Source organism: Lepidochelys kempii, chromosome 8 (genome assembly GCF_965140285.1).
Source record: "Lepidochelys kempii isolate rLepKem1 chromosome 8, rLepKem1.hap1, whole genome shotgun sequence".
In the NCBI taxonomy this organism is placed as follows: domain Eukaryota; kingdom Metazoa; phylum Chordata; order Testudines; family Cheloniidae; genus Lepidochelys; species Lepidochelys kempii.
Window position 1 is genome coordinate 6,097,022 of NC_136387.1, and position 16,935 is coordinate 6,113,956.

The 16,935-nt window shown below is 44.2% G+C and overlaps 1 protein-coding gene across 2 annotated transcripts in view; it reads left to right on the plus strand.

Moving 5' to 3' along the window:
- Positions 1 to 16,935, plus strand: part of GLRA1 (glycine receptor alpha 1) — a 67,938-nt gene that overhangs the window by 35,078 nt on the left and 15,925 nt on the right. For both annotated transcript variants that reach the window (XM_073358120.2, XM_073358121.2), the window contains exon 4: positions 11,884 to 12,107. In XM_073358120.2, the coding sequence (XP_073214221.1) occupies positions 11,884 to 12,107 (224 nt within the window). The remainder of the gene's footprint in view (positions 1 to 11,883; positions 12,108 to 16,935) is intronic.

The following is a 16,935-nucleotide window of genomic DNA, read 5'->3' on the forward strand; positions in this document are numbered from 1 at the left end:
AAGATCAGTTGTGACATAATCAGTGAACAGCAAAACAAAGCTCTGGAGGTACAATGCCATCCCTCTGTATTAATTAAAGATAATTCAGAAATATGATGTTCAATTACTCTTTTTGTAAGTCTCTCTCTAAAGAAGGATGTTGATTGAAGTATGTAAAACTCCCCAACTCCAATTGTCCTGTGCATTTAGAACAGGATTTTATCGGTCTTACAGACAGCATTTTACATTGGTGAAACTTTAATTGACTTCAGTGGAGTTACTCTAGGTTTACACCAGAAATTAGAGGAGAATCAGACGCTATCTATGCTTAGTTACAGTACAGCAGAATTTGTAGCCTACTATTCTTTCTAATGCAATGTACATTTAGTCCTATTAATAGGCACAAGTTGGTATTGATTATATTTGGTCTAAATTCTTAAGGAAATAAAATCCTTAGCTGGAGGGCAGCACTTGTCAATAACATCTGAAATCCTAAAAGCACACATTATATTGTTGTGTGCCTAAACTCACCACATTTGTTTGCAGATTCAATTGTAGAATAAATTACAAATACCTAGAAATTTCTATTTGTTCATCAGTTGGAGAACAGAACTATTACTAATGTGTTATTTTATTGGATAACTTCATTGGGAGTGATGTGCAATAAGCAAATCATGATGTGGACCCTGTCTCCATAAAATTCAGTGGAGCCATCCCAGTGAATGGCAGGGGCGATGGGGCAAGCCCCCAGTAGACCTCCCTGTGCAATATACAGAAAGATATCATGCAGTACAGCCTGCTCCCAAACCGTACCTGTTATATATTGCTCCCCAAGGCATTTCACGATCCATTGAAACAATCCCGAGGCATCCTGGTGAACTGGATATGCAATAAAACAAGTGCGTCTTAAGCCTAGCCCGACAAAGAGAAATACAATGCAGAGCTCATGAACACACTGTGGGGATCTGCTCTGTTCTGCAGGATCCACCATTTTGGAACCCATTCCTCTGAAGAAAAAATCTCCACTACCACTTGGAAAGCGTAGGTCTGAGTGCCTCTGAGAACTCAAGGCAACAGATGCTGATTCTTCCCATTCAGGCATCAAAAAACAGAAGTGTAGCACCGGAGAGCAGCTGTTAGAACTCCCCATCGCCCTGCTAATAAGCTGGCCCCCACCCCTACAGCTGTTTTTTTAAATGTAGCCGATTAGCTGGATTGCATGAACGGCATTGTCTCCGAACTCGAGCTGTGCGGACAGACGTTCCATTTCACAGAGGATTCTGAGATTTCAAAATGCGGCTTATTCTGAATCAGTACAAAGCCAGACAATTTCACAGTTCTCCGCACGGGAAAATGCCAGTCAAAAACTTACTTGTGGTCAGCTAAAGTGTTTCATTTCAAACCGACCAAAATGTTTTGATTTCAGCTTTTGTACTTTGTGCAATATAATTCATCACAACAACAACAAAAAACCCTTTGAAATGGAAAGTAGCTTCCAGACGCAAAATCAGAATGTTTTGTTTTGAAAATGTTGAAACGAGACATTTTGATGCGATCTGAACATTCCTCCCCCTCGACTAATTTTCTTCTGAAACTAAATTCAGGCAAAATCGACCCAATTACGTGAAGCATTTCAGTTTTGACAGAACTGTGTATTCCAACAGAGTATGGTTCCGCCAAAATTTCTCCAAGCAGCTCTACTCAAAACAACTATAGAGACCTGCTTGTGACTGGGTGAGTCTAAGGTAGCTGCCACATGAACGAGGGACGGGTTTTGCCAGACCTGCAGCTCAAATCCCAGCACCCTTCTATGGTGACAGTGTAAGTGACATGAGGAAAGGGTGGCTCTTTGTCACCAATCCAGAGGCTGGTCCACATGGAGGCTGGAGTCCGCTACCGCTAGAGCTGGTGGGGGCAGGGGGGGAAATTCCCTGAAAAATTGCAAAAGAAAATCACTTTAATTTCATTCAAAGTTTTTCACTTTTTCCCCCCAGCAGAAACAGAGAATTAAAAACAAACATTTTGGAAAGAAAACAAAAATTGTTCCCCCCCTTTTTTCTCATTTCTTTTTACTCCCTTTTTTTCACACTAGAAAAGTGTGGAGTTGGGCAAAGGTGTCGGGGGGGGGGGGTTTCAAAATTGAGAGAAAGTATCAATTATTAGCTTTAAAAAAACCACCACTTTTCCAATGGGAAAAATTAAATAAACGAGAAAAGAATTCCCTCCACTGTGTTGAAACAAAATATTTTTTAAAAAAATTCAACATTTTTCATTTTTAAATTTTTTTCAAAAACCAAAAATATCAGTAAACTTTTTTCATGAAAAAAAAAATTCAATTTTTGACTCAACCCCATTTTTCAAAGTAAATGAGTTGACCAGCCCTGACTCCAGCTCCGGGACTTGATTCTTTTGCTGGAGCAGTGGAGGCTAGAGCTTTTAGCCCTGAAGGTCAGAGGTTCAAATCCCACTGCTGACCCAAACAGGACTGGTTATAGTAACATTGCAGAATCACTGGCCAAACAAAACAAGAGACCTCAATGTTCAAGAGACGCTACAGCTAAAGTCTCCTGGATGGCTGGATCACTCTAGCATGCTGTAAGAAGTAACCACATCACTGGTACCCAGGGGAGCATAATCACAGAGATCTATCAATTCATTTAATTAGAGAGATCTTTAAAATATGTTTTGGGACTTTTCGTTCACGCATAAGCCATTACTGTTGGCATTTAAAGACTCTAGCAACAAGCTCCATAGTGCACAAATCAGTGGGGATCATTATTGTCAACATGCATACCGCTAATGAGATCACCAGTTCAGGGGCTGAGGGCACCATAGCAGAGGAGAAGAATCAAAGAAGTATGGAAAAGGGCAACAAGGAAAAGAAGATATAGGGGCAGGGTTTGGCTACATGAAGAAGTTGTGAAACTCAGCTTTCCATTGATTAGAAAAGTGAGTGGCAAGAAGGAAGGTAATAAAGGTGCAGACCATTTGAACAGCAATCAACCTTCTGTGAACTCTCTAATGGGGGCTCAAAGAACAAGAAAAGCAAAAGTGCAGGGTTGAAATGTTCAAGGAGGTTAGGAAAAAGCGTAGAGGGAAATTAATGTGTAGAATGGCTCCCAGAGGCAGAGCCAGATTAAGGGCATGATCCTTCAGAGTCAGTCGTAGATTAGGGCTCTCAGCACCTTGCAGAACCGGAACCCCATGAAAAGTATCCATACACAATGCCCTGTGATTGATGGGACACTTATCGTGTGAGAGGTTGGGTCCTCTTACAGCTTGATGTTTGTATCACAGCTCCGTCAACCCTGCTCTTAATCCAGCCCCAGGATAAGAGAAGCAGCAATTGGGAACATATTCAACAGAGAATAAAACAAGCACTTCGAGCAGAAAAACATTAGAGGGTACAAGAGGCAGACAGAAGGGCGGATGGGTCTAGATGGCCCCCTTCTGTCCGGAAACACTGCAACAGAATTCCAGTTAACAAGCGAGGAGATGCGCCTTTCCTCCAGCTCATTTTTATTACTGAATGTTGCAGCATTTGCGGACTGAGGAATCTAAACACAACAGCAAATATCTCATTCAAAACGGAAATAGAAACCAAACTCCTCATGAACTGAGTCTCCCAGCTGAGTGGGCCGAGTTTCGTAATGAGTTAGAAATGAGAGTTTAAAGGGAAAGAGCATGCTCTGACATTTGGGATTCTGATTCTCCGCAGCGCCCTTTCCATATATATATTTTTCAACTGTTTAAAGGAATTGCACACCGTATTCATCCCATTTGAAAAGGGCAAACTAACCATAACCTTATAGCCAACTGCGATATCCACTAAGCAAGTATCTAATAAGGGCACAGGAACCTGGAGGCTGCAACCATCCAACTGTAATATAGTTGTTTGGAGTCATCTGTACAAGAACTATCCAATCAGATAATGAATCATTTCTGTAAATGGGTTTAAACAAGCCACTACAACTTCACCAGCCTCAATCCAGCATACCCTGTTGATGAAACAGCAGGAGAAATTACTGACCCAGGGGCCGTGTTTTGACCTCAGATCCACAGCCTGTGATCTGAGGTCAGATCCACAGCCTCCTGTCAACAGGAGTTATGAGTATCTGCAGACAGAACGAGGCTCAGTTGCACATGGAACAAGCAGGGCAGTGAAAAACCAGTGAAGAGCATTTTGTGACATTTCTCTCTCTCTCTTTTTTTTTTTCCCCAATTTCAACTTCGTCCATGCAACATTTTTATTTTTCAAAATATGTCCAGAACTGGAACTTTTTACTCAAAACGTGTGGACATTCAAAAATCACAAAATATTAGTCCTTCCCAAACCAAGATTTCTAATTTTGAAATTCAAAATGTCAAAAATGCTGAGGGGTTCATTTGAAAATAGGATCATTTCTCACTAACCAGGAATGGTGAACTCTCAAAAGGTTTTTTTTTTTTCAGTCAATCATTTTATTTGTATGAAAATCACAAACAAATGCAAAAACCACCAATGCGGAGGGCTCCCCAGTTTTGCTGTGAATATTTTGCACAGTGAATGTAATCTTTTGGAGTTACTAGCTCAGTGAATTACCAGGGTGCAGTGAAATCTTTCAAATACGCCTCTGCATTTTACACCAGGAGTTTAGGTTATTTTTTCATATCAGTAATATCTCTTCAGCTCTGTATTTACAGTTTCTTTACAACAAGATACCATACTGATTTGTTTCAGAGTAACAGCCGTGTTAGTCTGTATTCGCAAAAAGAAAAGGAGGACTTGTGGCACCTTAGAGACTAACCAATTTATTTGAGCATGAGCTTTCGTGAGCTACAGCTCACTTCATCGGATGCATACCGTGGAAACTGCAGCAGACTTTATATACACACAGAGAATATGAGACAATACCTCCTCCCACCCCACTGTCCTGCTGGTAATAGCTTATCTAAAGTGATCATCAAGTTGGGCCATTTCCAGCACAAATCCAGGTTTTCTCACCCTCCACCCCCCCACACACAAATTCACTCTCCTGCTGGTGATAGCCCATCCAAAGTGACAACTCTCTACACAATATACTGATTTGCACCTCCAATTTTACTAGAAAAAAGATATTTACTAATGTAAAAGCCAAGGTTAGGAAGAGCCTCTTTTGAGTGAGACACATAAGGTATACATCCTGCCCCTAGCTCACAGCCTGAGTAACCAGGGAGGAATCTTTGCAGGGCCACTCCTGGGGCTCCCCCACATCCACTTTGCTTTGGGAATAGTCTGTGGGTCTACCTAGTTCTGAATCCACAAGCTCCACCACTCCCCCCCCCCAACCCCACATTGCCACAGAATGAGACTGTTCAGAGCTACACTTTGTAACATGCCTTTTGTGTACTCCAGACATTCTTCGCCTCCTCTCCATCCTTTTTTCTCTCCTACCTGTTCCACTGCAGCCACAGATTTGGCCATGCCCACAGGACATAGGGATCGGGTGCCCGTTAGGCCATGTCAGGCTGCCCTTCTCTTACATATATTGAAAAAGAAAGCACTGCATTATTTTACAGCCATAGATGAAACCACAAGAGCTTACAGTAGGGGTGCTGGGGTGGTTGATGGAGAGCAATGCCGCAATGGTGGGAATGGGGAATAGTTTTAATTGGGGATCACATTTTTTGAAATTCACAGGAAAGGGATCCAGGGTCAATGGTCTAGAACCTGGTGAATTTAGATACAGTAACACTTTCTTCGTGGCCAAATTATAATGAAAGTCCTGAGCTGCTTCAGTGGAAAATGCCATTCCAATTATAGAGAGACAAGGTGGGGGAGGTGATATCTTTTACTGGACCAACTTCTGTTGGTGAGAGAGACAAGCTTTCGAGCTTACACAGAGCTCTGCTTCAGGTGTGGGAGGAGCACCATGTAAGCCCAAAAGCCTGTCTCTCTAATATGTTGGGACCGACAAAGCTATAACAACACTGTATTCCAAGTATAGGCAGCTTGGTCTCGTAGAGTGAAGCAGATTTGTGGGTTTCTTTAGATGACTTCACTCTAATCGGTCCCATTGCACTTGAAGTCAGATAGATGTGTCACCGCGGGACTCTCTTTTATAAAATCCAAATAATACAAGCCAGCCTGGCTTTTTATTTTTTCTTCCGCTTCTGCAGGAAATGCTTGATGCCGTGCAGGAGTCTCACTGGTCTTGACACCTTTTGGGGGTGCCCGGGGCTACAGTATTTTATTGTATCACGCGGCATGAACTGCTGTTGCTCCCTGGGGAATCTCCATCATTGGAGGTTTTAAAGAACAGGTTAGACAAACCCCATGTTGGAAATAGTCGAGTTATTATTTAGTCTTGGATAACCTATTGAGGACCCTTCCAATCCTACACTTCTATGATTCTATTTGATGTAACGAGTGGCAGTAAATAATATTGACACAGCACAGATATTTCAAGAAAGAGACCAAAGGTATACCGTTACTGTGTTACATACACATTGGAGTGATGCATCCAGCTGATTGTGCATATAGCAGATGGGGTCATTCACCTGAAGATCCCCACGCTCTTTGCAAATATTAAATCTCAGATTAGCCCTGGGAGGAAGGTACTTTTAGCCATGTTACTGTTGGGGAAGTACAAATAGAGATTTGTCCACACTCACGCAGCAAACTAGTGGCAGATCTGGCTAGAGAGTAGAGCTGGTGAAAAAAAAAAAAATCAACAAAATGTTTTCACTGAAAAATGCTGTTTCGTCAAAACCAAAGTGGTTTGTGGCTGGCGATGGACCAGCTTCCATATGAAATTTTCATCTAAAAGCTTTCTTGAGTTAGAGACACAATAGAGTGCTCACCTGGGATGTAGGAGACTTAGCTGTGCCAGATTCAGAGCTGGGACTTGAACCTCGGAATCCTTGGTGAGCGTGCTCACAACTGGGCAATAAAGCCAGTCACATACGCGCACACGCTCTCCCTCCCTCCCCTGTAGGAGCTGTTCCACTATGTATAAATATCCACTGGGCCAGAGAGAGTGTGACTTTACAGACTGCTGCTTAGGGCACTCACCTTGCAGAGCAGGAATCTGAACCTAGGTCACCTACATTACAGGTGAAGGCCCAAACCCCTGGGCTATTGACTATTCTGAGATGTGGCTCTGTCTCTCTCTCGTTCAGTCTTGGGATAGAAAGTCCTGAACTCCCAGGCTTATACTCTAAGCTCTGGAAAAGTGTCCTTCCATTTAGCAGTAAGGAGGTGGGTGTGAGACACTATAACCAGGTGCACTCTTGTGCAAAGATCATTAACTTTACAAGCTGGTGTCTAATATTTTGGCTTAAACATGCCCAAATATCCAGGTGTAGCCTGAACTTGGCAACTTTATCTGGTTTCTATTCCTTTCTAGTATCCATAATTTTATAAGCCTCATTGAGCATTCCTTTGCCACTGGCCTTCATGACTTCCTTGGACTGAATTTTGCCACCTATAATGAATGTGCAGCATTAAAAGAAACCCTCCTCAGGCGCACTACCTAGTAAGAGAGAAGTGGGTAATGCACTGCCTTTGGGGAGTGCTGTAACCCCTGCCTAGTGGTGCCAGGAGCCCATTCCAGTCCAAGCAGGACAGCAACACGTCTCCCTGAGTTGAGTCCAGCCTTCTTCCATGCTGGCCACTCCTTTCCTCTCCCTCCACTGATACCTGTCAGCAGGGCTAATCAGTTTAATGAGCCCCAGTTGGGCCTCATCCTCAGTCACGGAACCAAAACACCAGCAGGGACCCAGAAAAGCCAGTAGAGCCAGTCACTGCACAGGTTTAATTGAGGGCAGAATCCGGACTGTCATGTTTAAATAAGGCTATTTGAAGCTGCAGACACATAGTCATTGCTTGGAAGCTTTAGCCAACTCCCTTGCAGGAAGCTAACTGGTTGCTGTTGGTTATTTCCCACCCTAGATATGTCAGTTCCAGCCAGTGTCAAGCCTCCCATTCCTGAGCAAGCTCAGAGAAAAGCTAGCCAAAGACCCACTAAAAGTTTATCTAATTTAAACCAGTACCTTGACTCAATATAATCTGGATTCAGGCCAGGACATGGGAAGGCAACAGCTTTAGTGGCACTGATAGATGATCTCCTGCTGTCAATAGATAGAGAGGCAGACATCCATTCTCATCCTCCTGGACCTCTCTGCAGGATTCAGCACTGCTGAGATTCTCATATGAGAGAGGTGGCCTGGACCCACAGCAAGGAGCTGAAATGGTCTGAGTCTTTCCTGGATGGGTGCACCCAGAGAGAAGTGATGGGAAACAGATGTCAGTCATGTCACTTAATGCACTACAAGGAGGACAGTGACGAGTGTGGAATAAGAACCTATATAGAATAGAACTAGGGCATCATGGAATTTTTTGTTCTCTGGTGAGGCTTCTCCATCACACTGCCAAGTCCTGTCATATCCAGACTATATTCCATAAAAGGAAATTCATTTTCATTTGGCTCATGGTCAAGTTTGCCTATAAAACCACCTCACCAGTCATCTGGGGAATAGCAGATCCTTCAATCCAGCCTCCTCCCACCCTGTAGCATCCGTTGGACAGTTAGTCTGAAGCCATTCTTGGTTCCGTTTCCTTTCTTCCTGGCGACTTTTGGAGCTGCAGCTATGAATTTAGCCCGGTAGCATGAACTCTGAGTAACACAAGCCCTTGTTGTGGGGTTTGGTTCATTTTCCACAAGGCTGAGCACACTCTGGGCAGCTGCTGCTGAAGTTCCTTCCAAACATGGATTTGATTCATGTTGTACATGAAATAGACGCCAAGATGGAGCTGACCTGCTAGCGTTCTGCTGGTTTGCAGCTGAATAAGCAAAACAGCCTTTTGCTTTCTGCCTATTAGACCAATTACATTGATTTTCCCTGTCTGCAACCACCACTGGTCTTTACAAACAGAAAGGGGGGGAATCAATGTATGCAACTTGTTCAAGTTACTGCTGTGTGCAATGAATTCAGGGCTATTTTCTATCCGCTTCTCCTTTTCCTCTCTGTCTCTCTTTCCTTCTTTCAGATTTACAAAGTTAGTTCTGCACAAGGCCCCTCATTATTAGCTGGCCACAGCTATTCGCCATTTTTCTAGAGACACATTCTCTTGGGAAGAAGGAGATGGATAATTAAGTGAGAAAGACCCATCAGAACTTGTAAAGGTGACATCCTGGCTCTCAGAAGAAGGGGAAAGAATAGAATTTTATTCACATTCAGAAATCTATTCCCTTTAACTTAATCAAGACATTGGCCTGTGTGCTGTTGGCAAAATTACAAGGCCATTAGTAGTTTCTATGCACAAAGGGTGTATATGGGGCAGAGTCTTAAAACTGATTTCTAGAAGAGCTTTGGTAATTGACTGCCCTAATCAAAACTATAGGACACACCCACTGTGTCATCTTCTAATCTTGCCCCAGGATAATCAGACTGCAAGTCATGTTTACACAATAATAGCAGCTGGTCCCTCATGCTGAGTTGGCTCATTTGGTAGCATTCATATCTCTGGGACAAGTGATTATATCTGTTCAGATTTCTGATCAGTACTCCGTTTTAGGCCCAACACTGCAAGTTGGGCTGTTGCATTGTCAGAGATGCAATCTTTAATGGAGGATCCTTGTGTTCTACAGGTGGGTTTTAAAGAACAGATGGCAGACTCATGGAATAACCCCACAGTCCTGGCAAACACTGCCTTTCAGGAGAAGAAAAACAAACCAATTGATGCAAATGTTCAAGTTGTGTATTAAACACTGATGAGCTCACAATGGCTGGTGCGCACACAGTCACTTCATTGCCAGTGTCTGACTCCCAGTTTTGTAAAATGCTTCAGGCTACTTCAAGGAAGAAAGGCACTAAACAAAACCATGACCCAGATGCTAACAATTAGTTTGGCCAGGGGCAGTGAAATTGGTTTATGACATGTCACTCCTCGGGCACTGTCTGCCAAGGTACTTGGAGCCTTTATCGCCCACCTGAGAATCGGTTCTCTCTCGCTCACTTTAATCTGCTTCCTTTCTCATGCAAAAGGCAGGGAACGGGACAGATGGCCTTGGGAAGCCATTGGGTCAGACACAGAGAACGAATGTTACCCCATTATTGTCCAGGAGAACAGGTCATGAATGTGAGCTAGAGATCAACAACTAGTTTGGTCCGGAGAACCCAGGATAGCTGTAAGACGTGAGGTTATGAGACAAATGATATTGCTAGTGGGACACGAAACCACAGACCAAGCCTATAAAATGGATACCATTCGTTATGTGTTATGGTTGGAGAGGAGAACCAAATGTACTAGCTTAGGAGCTAGAGAGGGGTCTCAAATGACATCATCCCCCATGCTGCCCCTCCACCCACCTCACAGGAGAAAGTCTCAGAGCAAAAGGTGTGGAGGAAGATTGGCTGAGACTGTCTGGTGACAGAGTTTTAATGTTTATGAACATGGAATATGGATCATCCCCTTTAGTGCTCGTTCGCTCTCACTAACATCTTGGTTGTGCTTTTTTCTCTTTTAAATGTCCTTTTGGAGATGGAATTTGCAACCTCTGTGATCCCATTGCCAATTGCTGCCATGCTGCAGACAGCCCTCTGTCACCACCATCATCCTAGTCAGAAAGAGTGGCAGGTTTTCGCCCTGCGTGGCCCAAATCCTGGAGCCCTGGGTGTGGAGACCTATCTGCCCTCCACAATTAAAGAGCCGTAGCATCGAGAGGAAGGGTAGTCTTATGGTTAAGGAATTAGTCTGGGCCTGAGAAGATGAGAGTTCAATTCCTAGCTCTGTCACACAGATTTCCTCTGGGATCTTGGGCAAGTCACTCATCTCACTCTGTCTCAATGCTATTTCCTTTGCCCATCTTGCCCATTTCGATTGAACTTCCCTACCCTGAAGAGCTGTCTCTTACCATGTGTCTGTGCAGTGGGGTTCCGGTCATGATTAGTGTGGCCTCAACACAAATAATTTGATAGACCCATGTTGATTCATAATAAAATGGATAATATCTACAGAGAACGTATGTAAAAGGGGGACTACAAATAGAGTCTCAGCCCTACAGACATTGCAGGGGTGGGCACCTTGTGTTCTTAAGTGATCCTTTCCTCCATTCACTATCAATGCTAAGGATGGTGGTAAACTCTGGTCAAAGAAAGGGTTGGCATGGAGCCAGGAGGCTTTGAGGATGGTGATGACAAAGTAAAAAGGGGAGAAACGCAGGGTCCTGGTGAATTCCCTCTCTGCAAGGAGGTAGCATGCCTACAAATAACAAGCAGGTGGAATACTGAATACACTTGCTTTCTGTGCCCTCCCCTTAATCCTCCACAAGGTGCATCTTGCAAATATAATTCCAGCCCTCAACACACTCAGTAAATGAACAATATTTTAGCTGCCCTGGAGACTTTGTGAGTGTAGAGGTTCAGACACTTGAATGGAATTTTTCTCTCCAAGCTAAATGCACAATACTAGTGGTTTTCAATCTGTGGTCCACGGGCCCCTGGGGGTCCACAGACTATGCCTAAGATTTCCAAAGGGATCCGCACCTCCATTTGAAATTTTTTAGGGGTCCGCAAATGAAAAAATGGTTGAAAACCACTGCCCTATAGCTCGGGTGAGGCTGAATCCTGACATGCTATGGATTTGGAGATCACTGCAACAGAGCAGGTGTCGTGGACCAGAGCAGCTGTTTGCCCATCAAGGTGTCTCTTGGCTACAGAGCCAAAAATACAAGTTATTCCTTGAGAAATAATGCCAGGAGGGAATGTCACAGAGTAAGAGTGCGGTCCTAGTCATGGCGAAGACATTGTTTGTTTGCTTGTTTCAACCCAGCTGGCTTCAGTGTCCCTTTCTTCTGCACTTAGCAGTTTCTGGCCACTTCTAGTGTCTTTTGGGCACCATTAACTTTGTGCCCGCTGCTAACTCTTGTACCCTCACTGCAGGACTACAGGGTGAACATCTTCTTGCGGCAGCAGTGGAATGACCCGCGGCTGGCTTACAACGAGTACCCCGATGACTCCCTGGATTTGGACCCCTCCATGTTGGACTCCATCTGGAAGCCTGACTTGTTCTTTGCCAACGAGAAGGGGGCCCATTTCCATGAGATCACCACAGACAACAAACTTTTGCGCATTTCCAGAAATGGCAACGTCCTCTACAGTATCAGGTGAGATGGCTAAAGAGAATGGTTGGGGGCGGGGGGGGAGGGAGAGGGGGCAGGGGCTGGTGGGACTAAGGACCTAAGCATGCTTGAGGCTGAGTTGAGAAGCTGGTAAATAAACAGAGCATTAGGGGTTGACCTTCAAACCACTGAACTCCCTGGGTTCAAATCCCAGCAAACGGACTTGATTCCATCCTCACAATTCTGAGGTAAAATCCAAGATGGCAGCCCTGCGATGGCAAGGACGCAGCAGCAAATACTGGTGTTTCACTCTCTAGCTCAGGTCTTGTAAACAAGTTTCAATTTACAATCACATGATGCTCACAAAATGGCTAGGATGGGCCTTCTACTGGAGAACATAAGAACTTCTCAATTGTGTGTCATAGACCTTCCATCCCTAACAGAACAAGGAGATTCTCCATTAGGCTAAGAGATGTGCTTTTTGGAGTAGATGGATGGTTCAGTCCTCACTGCTCCTACAAGCCAAGTGGCCATGGTCACCAGTAGCGACTTTCCTAAACGGCCACAGATTTGTTACAAATCAAAATGGTTTTGAATATCAGAGAAACCTCAGAAACCCCAGCTATCCAGGTCTGAAGGAAAGAGGAAATTAAGAGGCCACACTGAAGTAATTGCCAAGGATTTGTGCAGATACAGAGAATAAAACTGTTCTCTTCTGCATTCCCTGCTCCTACAAACACTAACATCTCCCTTGGTGGTCAGAGTTCTGCCCTTTTTGAATGAAGCTCTGTTCACTAACCTTCTGGAAGTCACACCCATTTCATATATCTGTGTGCAAACCAATTGTGTGTCTACACGCCAAAGGAGGTAACCTAATATACTCAAAACTGGTCCAATTTTATCTACACTCATAGATATATACACTCTAATGTATGTTACATGGACATACATCTAAATGCTTATATACACGTACCGCGTGCCATGAAAAACTTAAAGGGGTATTGTCAAGGTTGTTCTATCATAATGTTAAGCTAACATGACATTTGTCTCATTATGTGGATTCTATCTTAAGGACTGCACTATCCAGAGTTTGGGGGTTTTTTTTAAATAGTTCCATCCTTTCTATAGCTCCAGCTGCTATCAGCCCAGTTTTCAAAAAGTACCCCCCTAACCCGAGCCCACGAATCCTGCATTTACATGCGCACATAGACTTCTAAGTGCACAACTCCCCAGTTTGCAAGTCTGGCACTTTGCATGAGCACATATAATGTAGGTGTCCGTTTCTGAAGAGCAGGCCTTGTACACTTAAAAAAGAACGTTCCAGTGACCCATGAACAAGTCAGCACATAAACTGTCCACCCCAGCACAGGAGAACTGCTCACATAGGCTTGCTGAAGCAGTATTCATCTTAAAACTAACAGATGAATGCAGTTCTTAAGGTGAATGTAACTACATAGGGCAAACTATCAGAACACATTAGCTTCAAGGCCTAGCCATATTAATACGGTCCCTTTAAAAAAAGCATATGAATAAAATCATTTTTCTTTAGATTTATGTAGTTAGATACCTATCCAAAAGCTCTAGGCACGCTGACAATTAAGATTACCACATAACAATACTCCTTGCAGCCATAAAAAGAAAGACAGTCAGGCAGGAAGAACTCCTAATAACGCTAAGTGTTTCTGTTTTAAATATACCCAGTTCCTACCGAGATATGATACACAGAGAGTTTGGAAGCTCCGACACGGGCGCTGTGTTTGAAATGGATGGGGAAAGCACAGCGTGTGCAGGGCAGTCTGAGTGGCAGGCAAAGAAAGCACTTCTGTTTGTTAGGGTATGGTCCCTCCACAATCACAGATGGCCGGTCCCCCGTGTCTACATCGAAGGGGCTGTAGCTGGGATTAGTGCTTCCTGAAACAAGGTTGCATTTGGGGTGGAGAAGGAAATCACATTAACACAAGGGAGGTGGATGAAAGCCACTCACTTACTCAGTACTCGAACTGAAGTGAGCAGAGGATAGGAGCGGATTCTGCTTTGTGATCCCGACCTATTGCTAGAGCTGCACTTTGGGACAGAGGAGGGGATGGGCTGGGATGGGAAAGCCAGGTAAAGGGGGTTTCTAGATAATCCCTTTCTTCCCCAATTCAAGCATTTCACTTTTCCTAGATTTAAATTAAATAAGAACCAGATCCTGCAGCTTTCAAATATATGCTATTTCCCCTGAGGTCAATGGGAGTGTTACATGAACAAAACCTACAATACCCAGCCCTCTATTCCTTGTCTCTGCTAGGGCTTTGCTACCTTTGCAGCTGACCACTGATTGCTGAATTAAGGCAAACTCCTGGTATAAATAAACCCTTGGTAAATAGGACTATTTTCTTCTGCCACTGCATTGAAACAAAGTGATATTGCAAATTTGCATGATTTGGATTCCCAGAACCATCAATCTACCCAGATTTTGCTCCAAACCTGGCCCAGGTAATTGACCCAACTTTGGGCACCACAGCAAGAAACCCAGTGCGAGTTAAGAGTTTACACTGAAACCCCACAAACTCACATTGCTTTGGGGATCACCTGGTTTCCTAACCTCTTTATTCCATTCTCCTGTGTGGTTTTCACTCAGGAGAGCTGGGAGGGCGAACAGGGGGGTATTTTCCTACCCCAGAACCTCACAGCCGTTTCCCAGCATTACTCCTCAGGGTCACTCATTTGCCATAGGGATCCAGAACACGTCTGTGGAACTGTACTACTTGCATTAATTCGCCTTTGGAAAACATCCATTTCCCCACTCTCCCTGGTGTTTTAAAGCAATAAATTTAAGAACAAGCAGTTTTATTAAAAATGCTAGGGGGGAAAGGAGCCAAAAAGACACCCCAAAGACATTTTGCCTTCTTCGTAGTGTGGATTTGTGTTACACTGTGAACTCCAGGTCACTCAAACCTCACATTACAATCCCCAAAGGCAGGTGGCAGTTGCATCCCATTGTGCTATCTCATGTTTCCGGTGGCAGCGTGGTGCTCTGGAATGGAAAATAAACAGGCAGTGCTGAAATGCAGATAGCCACCATCAGAAATGGGGGGTGGTTTCAGTGCAGATGGCAGACAGCAAGCCAAAGCAGTAATCAAAACTGCCAAACGTGTCGGCAGAGTTTGGAGACCTGATGCCTGCCCCGCCTTTTTAAATCACATCGCTGTTTGAAACTGTTCTCCACTGACAGTGTGCATGTTATAAAACAGCCAGCAGCTAAGGGTACCAGGTGACCTAGCAGTTAGTGTTGTGCGCTGATGGGCAAGAGACACATGTTTGAGTCCTCAGGATGGTCCCTCTCTGGCTGGGGCTGGGAGGGTCCAAAGGTGGAGTGCTGAGTCACTGCAGTGCTGGAGTTACTCTGTAAGATGGTAGGATGACTCAGCAGAAGAAATACCAGCAATATCCAAGCAAAGTTGTTACCCCTGGTTTCTCTTTACCAACAAAAGGGAAAATATGTGACCGCAACCGGAATGTAAATCAGCTAATCCCCAATCAGCTCAGTCTGACGACTCCTGGGTGTGGAGGCCAACTTTCTCAAAGGTATCTTCTCACTCCCCTCTGCCTTCCAAACAGACACTCATACAGCAAGGGCCATCTGAACCAGAGTCAGCCCTGTATTGACTGGGAACCAGGCATTGCTCTGACACCCTGTCACAGTGCTCCACAGGAGCCCGACTGGCTGAATAAGGAACAATGAAGAGGTCTGCAATTGGTTCATCCAGGCCTTCTCAGCCAGAAGGGATGTTTTAATAGGCAGCAGGTTTCAAACAAACAAAAGGAAGGTTTCAGAGGAACAGCCGTGTTAGTCTGTATTCGCAAAAAGAAAAGGAGTACTTGTGGCACCTTAGAGACTAACCAATTTATTTGAGCATGAGCTTTCGTGAGCTACAGCTCACTTCATCAGATGTTTACCGTGGAAACTGCAGCAGACTTTATATACACACAGAAATCATGAAACAATACCTCCTCCCACCCCACTGTCCTGCTGGTAATAGCTTATCTAAAGTGATCAACAGGTGGGCCATTTCCAGCACAAATCCAGGTTTTCTCACCCTCCACCCCCCCACACAAATTCACTCTCCTGCTGGTGCTAGCCCATCCAAAGTGACAACTCTTTACATAATCAAGTCGGGCTATTTCCTGCATAGATCAAGGTTTTCTCACATCCCCCCCACCCCCATACACACACAAACTCACTCTCCTGCTGGTAATAGCTCATCTAAACTGACCATTCTCCAGGTTTAAATCCAAGTTAAACCAGAACATCTGGGGGGGGGGGGGTAGGAAAAAACAAGAGGAAACAGGCTACCTTGCATAATGACTTAGCCACTCCCAGTCTCTATTTAAGCCTAAATTAATAGTATCCAATTTGCAAATGAATTCCAATTCAGCAGTTTCTCGCTGGAGTCTGGATTTGAAGTTTTTTTGTTTTAAGATAGCGACCTTCATGTCTGTGATTGCGTGACCAGAGAGATTGAAGTGTTCTCCGACTGGTTTATGAATGTTATAATTCTTGACATCTGATTTGTGTCCATTTATTCTTTTACGTAGAGACTGTCCAGTTTGACCAATGTACATGGCAGAGGGGCATTGCTGGCACATGATGGCATAGATCACATTGGTGGATGTGCAGGTGAACGAGCCTCTGATAGTGTGGCTGATGTTATTAGGCCCTGTGATGGTGTCCCCTGAATAGATATGTGGGCACAATTGGCAACGGGCTTTGTTGCAAGGATAAGTTCCTGGGTTAGTGGTTCTGTTGTGTGGTATGTGGTTGTTGGTGAGTATTTGCTTCAGGTTGCGGGGCTGTCTGTAGGCAAGGACTGGCCTGTCTCCCAAGACT